Consider the following 11220-nt stretch of genomic DNA (forward strand, 5'->3'; position numbering starts at 1 on the left):
TGTTTTTTTATTCTTTGAATTTGCAGTTTGTTTCGTTCCATTTCATGGATGTCTTAGGGTTCTACGTAGAAGTGATAGCCATCATAATATGTTTTTATATTTACGTTAGGGTTTGTTTATTCTGTTTTTAGTATTTTGAGCACGTTAATTTTTTCATGATCTAGCACCTCACACCATGCAGGTGTAAGCAGAACCTTAGCCACGCTAACCAGGTTTTGTCACTCTCGCAACAAAAGGGCTAAAAAGCCCTCACATAAACATTCCCTCTCTCACATAACTCTTAGACCATATGTTATGGTTCATTTTCATCATTCTCACTCATTCTGCGTCTGTGCCAGCTGAGCTTTTCATCAATCATTCAACTTCACAACTCAACCCGTGTTATGATTCATTCCCCTCATTCTCCACAATTTTATTTTATTTAATAATAAAAAGAAAAAAAAGAAAAGTAAAAAACAAAACAAAACAAAAAATTTTGATTGGCTAAGGACGCGCATGACGGTCATCATGCTCGTCCCATCACGTGTGAGGGAGAGGGGGCGGCACGGTGTTTAAATGAGACCCTTGAATGACCAAATGGTCACGTAGTGTTTAAATGAGACCCTTGAATGACCAAATGGCCACGTAGGACCCTTCCGTGAACCATAACAGGGAGCCTTGGTAGTTAAAGCTAAAAACGTCAAAAGATGTTGTCACATCATCAACTTTTACAATTTCTTTAATAACCTTTTTTTTAAACTTTATATGAGTTTGAAAACTTTATTTTTTTTAATAAACATAACTTAACTTTCTAAAAAGAAATAATAAAACAAAATTTAGGAAGAAAAAAAAAAGCTACGAAAACTTAACTTATTAGCCTTTTCAAACGTCACTTAGCTTTTTTTAGAACAGCGAATTTCATTAAAAAACAACTATCAAGAAGCAAGAAAACCAGCCAAACAAACAAAGAAAATTACAAGCGAAAGTTACACCAATCTTTCCACAACAAGTTTTTGAAAGATGAGCGATTTTTAATCCAAATAAAATCTAATGATTTGATATCCTCAGCGGTTTTAGAAAGACAAGTCGGCTTGTTAGAGAAAATGACCTCATTTCTAGTCTTCCAAACGCACCAACACGCCGTAAGAATAATGCCATTTAAGACCTTGTTTTTGTGAAACCCCAAATTAGTATCATGAACTTGAAGAAGGTCATGCACCGTAAAAGCAAAGATGGGGGAAATATGACACCAATTGCTAAAAATTGCCAAATTAGCGTGGTAAAGTAACAAGACGTGTAGGAGATGATCACTATATTCTTCATAATCTACGGATAATCTACATATCACTGGACCATCTCAATGTTTCTTTTGGATAAAGCAACTAGGGTCGAGAACCTATCTATTTCCACTTTCCAAGCATGGATGTTTACTTTTTTTTTGAAACCCCAACTATCCACTTCAAAATAAACGGAACAGACGAGTTGGATATAATGAACAAAATCTTCATAGAATCCAACAAAAAAACTAATATTTATTTCAAAAAACATCAAAGTTGAACGTGCACTAATCAAAATTAATTTTCAAAACCAATGGTGGGCCTAAAAGTTAATGTTTCTTTCGTTTTTCCTTTTTTTGGAAGGCCAAAATTAATTTAAAAATGAAAACACTTGTAAGCCGAAAAAACCCAACTAAATTAAGTACATGTTACAAAGCAAGGCAAAAAGAAGAACAAAATAGTAAATAAGAAATTAAATTGGAAAATTCTCAAAGTTGAACGTGCACTAATCATCCTAAGTCAAGCTTAATATTTATATTTTTAGCTTTTTCTTTCCTTTCCTAGTTTTATATTTATAGGTTCTTTTTGTTTTTTTATCAATGAGCTAAGTGACATTTGACCTAACGATCGTTGGGTTTGGCCTAACGATCCCTTCGGAGTTTTTTTTGTTGGATATAATGAACAAAAAATATATTCAAAATTAATATTTATTTCATCTGTGAATTTTTGGACGCTTGGTCCCCTATTACTTTAAAACAAATTAAATGAGTCAAATGACTATGTAAATAAGAAATAATTGGTGGCTAAACTACAATTTTGTTTGTGTAAGTATAAAGTTTATTATATTACCTATCATGTTCTCGTGACCGAATGAAGTGGCGTTAAAAAAGATTCGAAAACTCTTGATGTCAATTGTCAACTCCTTGGAATCACACTAGTACGTGCTTTTAAAGCGACAGAAACGTAATGTATATATATTTTTTCTAAAATATCTATAGATCATAGCAACACATTTGATTTATTATATTACTTTAACGAGTAAACAAATATCTTTAATCGTAAAAGAATTAAAAAAATATAATATAATAAAAAACTTTAAAGGTAAAATCATTTCACAAGAGTAATAATTAATGTCAACAACTTTCTTTTTAAATATTAACAAAAATAATCATAAAATCATTAACTCATGACAATTTTTTATATAAAATTTTAACTCAAATTAATTATACAGAATTATCTGTCATTTCTAATGTGGCGAAGTAATAGAAACTTTAGGTTTTTTAATTGAGACCGAAGTTCGATTTTCACTTGCAGCACTTTGGACAGGCAAGGGCGAAGGATAGTGAGGGCCCGGGGTGGGCCGGCCCACCCTGTTTTTTTTTTTTGCACAGTGGTGTAAATTTATCTGTTTTTGTCCGAAATTCTTTTACGTAGTTTAAATTTACCCGTTTTCTACTTAAATTTTAAGCTCGGCCCCAGCACTATGAATTTTTTTAATACATTTTGAGCCCCCCCTTCCCGAAATCATCCAAGCTTCGCCACTGTGGACATGGCATGTGTTACTCAATGAAGAAAGACCGGGATCTTTGCGATCTCCGGTTCGATCCTGAGAGCAAGCAGGTTTCACCACCAGTGGGCCTTTGGGCGGGTGGGTTTTTCTCAGAACTGAAGATAACTTAAAGGTGCTTAAGAGCTCCATATGGCTCGATTAGACCAGCTGACGATGGCCTTTTATCATTAAATCATAAACAATTCTTTTGTTTGTTGGCCGTTAAAAAAAATTACAGAATTACCTGAACAAAGAAACTTGGACCAGATTCGATGGCCACCACATCTCAGCTGGTTCCACCAGATACTTTCTGAATATTCCAGCCCACCCAAATCCCAGCACCTAACCATCATTAACCACCATTAATTGCCACACCCAAAAAATACTAAAATTAATCATCATCATCATCATCGTACTCAGTATATCCCACCAATAGTAATGCTATGGTAGGGTTTGAGGAGGGTAAGATGTAGACAGCCTTACCTCTATCCCATAGGGATAGAGAGGCTGCTTCCAGTGAGACCCCCGGCTCGATAGTAGTTTTGCATCAAGCCTTGGACATAAGGCACATAGCACTCAATCATCGGGACACCGGCTGATTGGTGCATGTGCCCTTGTCTTTCGGCTATCAACGCCACCACATGATGCCTGATTAACCTTCCGCCACTTTTAACGTTATTTTCATGAGATTAGTAAAATAACGTCAAAATTAGTGCAATTTTACTTTGGCTCACCCGAGGGTTCACAAATACTAAAATTAATATATCCCATAATTGCTATGATTTAATTATATATTTCTTCATTAAATAGTTGATCAATAATACACGACATTACCTGAGTCGTCAGAACGACGATCAACGACACGAAGAAAGTCATATGCTGCTTATAAAAAATCTTGACACCCGTAACCACATGAATAGCATACACCGTACCCGCACCCGAATTCGCAAATATCGTGATCAACACATGTTCCTTAACATTAAACGGTCCAGGGTTCATAGTAAACTCCCACCTGGACCCTTTAAAGAACACCCGATCGGTAATCTTAGCCGCCATGAGCTGCCCGAGCGGGACCACCGCGATCTGAGCAGAGATCGCGGTGATGCTGAGCGGCTCGGTTCGGTACCAAAAAAACTGGTTGAGGAAAGATAAGAGGACGCATGACAACGTCCCGAGTACCCACATTCGGAAAGTGAGGACCGGGAGTGATGCATCGTCCGTGGTAGGTACGGTCAAGGCGACCTGTTTGATAGGCGAATTTTCTTCCGCGTCGTCCTCGTGCAGCGAGGACTGCGGAAGAGAATTGTCTAGGGAAGAAGATTGTATGAGTGGAGTTTGGATTTCATCGGATGGGTTGTGTTCCATTTGTGTGTTTATGAGAGTTTGGTTTGGTTTGGTATGGTTTGGTTGTATTTGGTGGTTTTGTAATTTGTTACTTTGAGAATTGAGATATTTTGGAAGTTGATTAATTATAAAAGAACAAGAGAATGCATGATGAGGATTGAAGAGCTACCTACCCGCTATTGTATACCATAGGGAAGAAGATTGTAGGATTGAAGAGCTACCTACCCGATATTTTGGAAGTTGATTAATTTTTTGAACGGCGACTTTCTCAGTTAAGTGATAATGCGACTGTATTCACGGCCCCATCACCCTCGGTCCAGACTATGTTGATATTATCGGGACCCACGCTAGAACCTAAAGATCATTTGGCATTCCCGGTAAAACCCCCGCTCACCCCGCCCGAAGGCACGACAGGTTTTATGCATCAGGGAAAATCCAGTCGGCATCAGGGATCGAACCCGTGTCTTCCCATCCTTTGCCCGGCCAACTAGGCTAGCCCAGCTGATTTGACGTGGACAAAATTAATTTTCTAAATCACATTCGGTAAAGCTATTTATTTATGTATTGGTTTAATAAAATCAATATCTTTATTTATTTTAGGCCGGACTGAGGACGATGTGGCATTGGTATGATCGGAAGAGGGGAGACATGGTTTATCCAATCCATATGGTACAGCAGACAAAAAATGATCCGACGGATACGAAGTACGATAATTGATAATACCGAATGTCATCATACTCGCTTTATGAATAACAAAACTAAATCTTCTAAATATTATACTAGCTTTATGAATAACAAAACTAAGTCTTCTAAAGATTATGTTACTTTTATAATTATATTATTATCATTATTATATTTTATTGTTACTACATTGTTACATTATTGTAATTTAAATTAGTTTTATAATTTTAAATTACTATATTATTATTTATTATAGTTCATTAATTATTCATATCAAGCTTAACTATTTTTTATTCAACTGTTTAATTGAAAATGGTTTTTGGAATGATGATATTAAAAAAAATATGTATTTTCATGTTTTTTTTTTGGGATGAGATAAGAAAAATATGAATCGACGAGGTTATGAGGGGTGGGATGGAAAGGATATATACCATCCATCTTTAGATCTACATGTTTTTGAGCTATGTTGATACCAATAAGCTCATAGGTCGTTTTAATACACTGGCTACTAACAAGAAAACTAGCAAAAAGAAGCTTGTAGTAAACATGTAACTTTCAAGATGTTCGAATATGACACAATTTATTAAGTGATTACCAAGTCGAACTTTAATACATATAAACACAACAATTTTAACGTTTTGTGGCACATTAAAAATGTTATTATAAAATGTACAAACTTGAATGAAACTAAGTGATTTGTATTGTGATTATGGGTAGCCTACTCACAATCACAGTTTGGGATAATAAAAAAATCCATGCTTGACGGAGCACCTGAAACGTCTGGGACGAGTATTTGACTATGAGACCGGGTATGTATTTGATAAAAAAGGACTTCGCAGGTATGTGATTAGGTGATAGCCAACCCAATCAATAACCCGAAATCGCATACCTGTTCACCAGAACCAAATACATGAATCATATGAACGGAAATTTATAATCTTATCTTCTCTTAACTCTCACTTATTAATGCTTCATTCTACTAGTATATTTTGTAAGGAATAAAGTATGTTTTTAAGAAATGTATTTTGGTAACATTATTTATAGTTTAAAACATAGTACTATATAATAAATATTAGAATAAATAGAATGAAAAAAAAATACTTAAAAGTCCCAACAAGTATCTTTTAACAGATAATGAACATGCTACTTATTCGCGGGTATGCGCAATATCTAGCAAGTAATTACCCAACATGTTTTTGGCTGTATAGTCATATATGAGATATGGTTATACAAACGGGTATAGTCTAGAATTAGGAATGTCATCCCATACTTGTCCCTAATCACTGTACGTCGTGCATATCAATTGATTTAGATTATTTTTATACGTTTTAAATAGAAACATCACATCTTGAAAAGTATCACTTTGTTAAGAATTGAGAAAAAGATACAAGTGATTTCCAAAATGGCAACATGAACCGTGTTTAAATAAATTTAGTATTAAAGTCTTCCAACCATTTGAAAAAGTCCAGGTTGGTTCGAAATGTCTGTACCTTCAATTTATCTTATTTAGGGCAAATAAGTCATATTTTTATTTTATTTATTGGTGTAGACAATTACCTAATTTACTAGAAACTCAAACCACTCAAAAGCATTTTGTTTACACAAGTTAGGTTCTTTTCTCGGTCTTGTTAACAAGTGAGCCAAGTCGCGCGATACTTTTGGCTCGGACTTCAGCTTAATTTAAGTGAGTTAACTCGGCTAATTTAATATAACGAACATGAATTAATGCTAGATCAAATTTCATTCAGAATCAAAATTCAAAATAGATTTAAAAGCACTACCATATTGGATCTGATGATGCAACTTTAAGAGTTTGAGATTAAATATCTTTCTCCTATGTGGCTCATGCCTCCTATTAGGCAGTGTAAGTTATTGGAGAATGAACCGATGTCTTCGTGGCTGATGCCTCATTACGAGTTCTCAGTAAGAACATTGTCACATACATGCATCCAAGCCTTTACTAGTAGTCTGTCACCAGTATTTGACTGTTGATTTTATTCTATACTTTACGACGTGACAACTTTCCCTTTCTTCCTTCTATTTGTAGGTTAAGGGGATAAATATTGATCCACACTAATGTTGTGTGGTTTCAAAGCTAAAAATATGTATCTTAAAACTTGCTGCAACGTACAAAGAGAAAATAAACGTCGGTAATAATTTAAAATAAATAAATAAATATAAATAGTAAGGTGCATATATAAAATTGAAGCGGGTTCGCCGATAAGCTTGTAGTGGAGTAGTAAGAAAAAGACTTAGTGTTCCACGCGACCCAAATTTGATTCCTGTCCACATTATTTAGTTTCAGCGGCACGATGTGATAATGAATGGCTAGGCGAGTATGCGTTTTGGGTTCTTGAAATGAACATGTTTTATCTCACTGCACTGTCGTGCCTTCATGCGAGTGTTCACAAATGTTGGCCATAGACGAGTGTATCCTGATAAATTTAGCCAGCAGTCTATTTAAAAAATTTGTCGATCGTTCAAATTGAAAAAAAGAAAGAAAAAAAAAAAGAAGCGCATTCAAATTGACCAATTACAGGTCGTGATCTCATCTTTAAGTATTATTACGTGGAGCAATGGAGGCCCATCCCAGACCTATTAATGTTTTGTTCATTTCTGAGTCCGCATTTAGTATCATTTTCCAGCTACATTCATTTTATAATTTAATCTCCAGCCCAAACTAAAAAACTAAACCCGGGATTACAATGAACCGAGATGATATAAGGGATGAAATGCGAAATTATAGTTTTAAGACTTTTTATTTTTTATAGTTCTAGAATGTTAGAAAAACCATCCACCATCCCATAGTTTTTTTTAGCAAAGACAAATGACTTTTAACAAGAAACAAACAATGAGACATGTCAACGTCTCAAAACATTGTATTTTATTTTTTTATCTTCCGTTACAAAATAATGAAAAACCCATTAAGATATTATATTACCGATTCTCTCACTATATATGTGTGTATGCGTGAAAACTATGAGAATAATTAGAAAGAAAACCTAGTCATATCATATCGTAATTAGAGATAATTACAACTCTAACCATCTATAATATATATAAACGAAACATTTAAAAGCTCTCTAGTTGTTTCTTAAATTCTTTCAAACCACTAAATTGCTTTATTTGTAAATTGAGGCTTCTCATGCATTTGATCTGAATTCATGGGTATGGGTCTAACCCAGATAGCCTTTAAACGAGTTATAACATCTAATTAAATTAAAAATTAATCTTACAAAATATTTGATAAGAAAATCCTACAAAATAGGGATATACTAAATATTAATATTCAATTTTTTAAAAAAGATATTATTTATAATTAAGAAACAATTTTATAGTAAAAAATATAAGCGGGTCATGGGTCACCAAATCCGGATATCTTTTAAACGGATTATAACATATTATTTATTTGTGAAACCCTTTCATCGTCAAACACTAAATATATTATTAACTTTCTTACAATAAAGAAAATTAAAATCCAAAAAATAAATATAAAAAACAAAAAATGTAAAACAACCCCATAATACGGGGGATAAAACCTAGTATTATACAATAAAATACGATACGATATTGGCTAATATATGAGCGTCTTAATTGTATTTAAAAGACATCCATATACAATAGGCCTCTTCAGTAAAACAAGAGGCAAAAAAGTGGATGTAAAAACACTTCACAATAAACCCGTACAAGAGACAACAACGGACTAGTCTGCCTGTGATGCATGGGCTGCTAGGTGCATCATGATCCAAGTTTCTTTTGTGTATATGTTGTCAAATCTTTGCCTTTGGTTGGAAAATATGATATTCAGCATTATATATATTTATACTCGTTGAAGAACTGCCATATTTTCTTCATCAGCTAAGACAATCTTGTTGGTAGTTTGATTACGTTTGGGCTTTACATCCTCTTCTGGTTGCTTAAACTTAGCCGATTCTGCTAACTCTTCAACTGTTTTCACCATGTTTTCTTCTATCCTAGAAGCTGTTTCAATTAACAAAGACGCAAAACTCACTAGCGGCATGACTTCAATCAGTGGCATCATTGTAACCTCACTTGAGGCCACCTGTTTTTCTTCCTTGTCATCGTGTCGTTGGATTAACAAATCCGGAAGGGTTTTTAAGTCATTTTGTAGCTCTAGGACGGCGTTCTTCATGTCGTCAATCGCCATATTTATCTTCCTTGATTTGGTCATTGTACTTACAACTGTTGCTAGTTCTCTAATAACATTTGATGAGCTTGTGGTTAGATTCATACATGCCGATTCAAGATGTTTCTTTATTGATTCCGGAACCTGTTTTCACCACCATTGAAGGTTACATAATTAGATTTTTCTTCAAGTTTCATATACGAAAAGCACGATAAAAGTTGAATAAAACATACGTTGGCAAGCTGGTCATAGGTGGTTATGTTTCCTAATTGTATTGCAATTATAATAGGTAATGTCTTGGCTAGCAAGTTAGGTTAGCCTATATAAACCAAGTTATGGTTAGACATTATACAGTGTGTGAGGTGTAACCGAGTTAAGCGTTCATCTAGATGCAACCAAGTTAGCGTTCACCAAGAGTCAAACCGAGTTAGGGTTTGACTGTTTGTAATAAGTTTTTGAGTTATATTTTCTTATTAATATAAACGAAAGTTATTCGTTTAATTTATGTTTGATTATCGATCCGGGACTTGAACATAAGTATTAATATTCACCTGATTCTTGGAATCCAAGCAACTAGTGAGTGTTTCAATGCAATAGGCACATCTGCGTGATGACGTGCCTATTTTAAGGTAATTCTTCCATGGATGTCGGAAGTTGAAGCGGCCATGTGCAGGCTCCCATCTTGCAAAATTTGCCATGTTTTCTTCAGAGAATTTTGCATTCAACGCACATTTATAACCGTGTAAACTTTTCTTAGATTCCTCGTCGTCGTGACCAAAAAAATCAGCTACACAACCTTTTAAGAAAAGAAAACGACGATTATAATTCGGAAAGAATTATGTAAATTGATGTTATGTTATTCGTATGTTTGAGGTACTTACAATCTAGAGACTTTGCAATCTTATCCATGTTACGCGGGATCAAAAGATGTAGCTCCAAACCGGCCCAAACAGGAAAAACAACCATGCTGGTTATAATGCACAAACAAGTCCCTATGATTATGGTTGACACCCTTTCATGAGCTATGTGTAGGAGATGTTCAACACGGTACCCCGAGATTGAAACCAGGCTGTATGTAAGAATGAAGATGGTGCAACCGTAGTCGTATCTAGCTTTCACTACCGGAATAAACCTTGAAAAGGTTGTAGCCGAAGCTGCAATACCGAAAACATTAACAATTTAAACTTATGGTTAACATATTAATGTTAATTTACTAAAACATTTTCATGATATATGATGTGTTAAAGTTACCTAGTAAAAAAAGTGAAATCCCCATGATATATGGCTCAAATTGGTGGCCAGAATGGCTAGCAATCCAATGAATCCCAAGTGCAAGAAATCCAGCAAGAAAAGTGGCACATATTCTGTTCAAACACTTATACAAAGTTCCACCTGCGATATTAATTTATATGCGTTAACGCTTATGTTTAAGTAAAATGAATGTTCGTTAATTAACGAGTGCATTCAAAATTTTAGTTAAATACCTACCAACGGTATACTCAAAGACGACTACAACCGTCATAACTGCCCAAATGGCACTACCGCCAACACCATCATACAAAGGTCTGAAGTAGTAAAACAAAGAAACCAACAATAAAGCTACCCCAACTTTAAGACAATGGAAAAATTTCTTAGGGTCATCTACCCCTAAATCCCATGCCTTCTTAAAAAACGTCCACACTCGTCCCACAAACCGATACACCAAGCCCTTTAAGCAGTCCCACAGTCTCATCACTCCGTGTTTGGTCTCGGGCTCAAGGACCTTAGATGATCCATCACCTAACCTGATACTCCACTCAACTCCATTTTTGTTAGCCATTTTTACAAAAGGCGATGAAAGTGGGTCGACTGTTAGATGATATGATATGCTTGCTAATAAGGACATAGAGTGTGCTTATATATTATACCCAACATTTGGTGGTATTTTTCTATATATAGAATATTAAAAAAGGAAGATGTTTTTACTCTATGGATATAATTAAATAGGTTCATATTGCATCATGTTTTCTGGTTAGTTAGGTCAAGATATGGTGCATGACATACATATATCACTAACTTTAATCTCAAATCTACAATGCTCAACACTCGCAAAGCACTACGAATAAATACTGTTTCCTTGCATAAAGATTGTCCGAGGATCGCTGAGATATATTACTTATTTTCCAAATCATTAGGTAAAGTCATATGTGATGACAGCTTCCACATCATGTTAGTTAATTTTTGTCTCTTGTGTGATAAGCAAT

General features: G+C 34.7%; 1 protein-coding gene and 1 pseudogene across 2 annotated transcripts; both read right to left on the reverse strand.

Annotated features, from left to right (window-relative positions):
- Positions 1 to 3007: 3007 nt before the first annotated feature.
- LOC143608451 (oligopeptide transporter 7 pseudogene) lies at positions 3008 to 4170 on the reverse strand (annotated as a pseudogene). The gene is made up of 2 exons (XR_013149255.1): positions 3640 to 4170; positions 3008 to 3147 (listed from the first exon to the last, which is right to left on the reverse strand). The product of XR_013149255.1 is annotated as an oligopeptide transporter 7 pseudogene (transcript).
- A 4480-nt stretch (positions 4171 to 8650) lies between these two features.
- Positions 8651 to 10796, reverse strand: LOC143608450 (aluminum-activated malate transporter 10-like). Its single transcript, XM_077083487.1, has 5 exons — positions 10466 to 10796; positions 10229 to 10369; positions 9859 to 10131; positions 9529 to 9773; positions 8651 to 9121 (listed from the first exon to the last, which is right to left on the reverse strand). The coding sequence occupies exons 1-5, from the start codon at positions 10794 to 10796 to the stop codon at positions 8651 to 8653; spliced, it is 1461 nt and encodes a 486-aa protein (XP_076939602.1).
- Positions 10797 to 11220: the final 424 nt, after the last annotated feature.

The sequence above is a fragment of the Bidens hawaiensis genome, unplaced genomic scaffold (genome assembly GCF_021521415.1).
Source record: "Bidens hawaiensis isolate Kalapana, Puna unplaced genomic scaffold, B.hawaiensis_p1.1 tig00419372_1, whole genome shotgun sequence".
In the NCBI taxonomy this organism is placed as follows: domain Eukaryota; kingdom Viridiplantae; phylum Streptophyta; class Magnoliopsida; order Asterales; family Asteraceae; genus Bidens; species Bidens hawaiensis.

What these genes read in the sequence shown, in the direction of transcription:
- LOC143608450 (XM_077083487.1), bottom strand. Translation starts at nt 10,796, where the DNA reads ATGGCTAACAAAAATGGAGTTGAGTGGAGTATCAGGTTAGGTGATGGA. An exon ending in GATTGCAAAGTCTCTAGATT is followed by an intron (nt 9,774 to 9,858) that starts GTAAGTACCTCA and finishes TTTTCTTAAAAG; the next exon opens with GTTGTGTAGCTGATTTTTTT. An exon ending in GCTTGGATTCCAAGAATCAG is followed by an intron (nt 9,122 to 9,528) that starts GTGAATATTAAT and finishes TGGTGAAAACAG; the next exon opens with GTTCCGGAATCAATAAAGAA.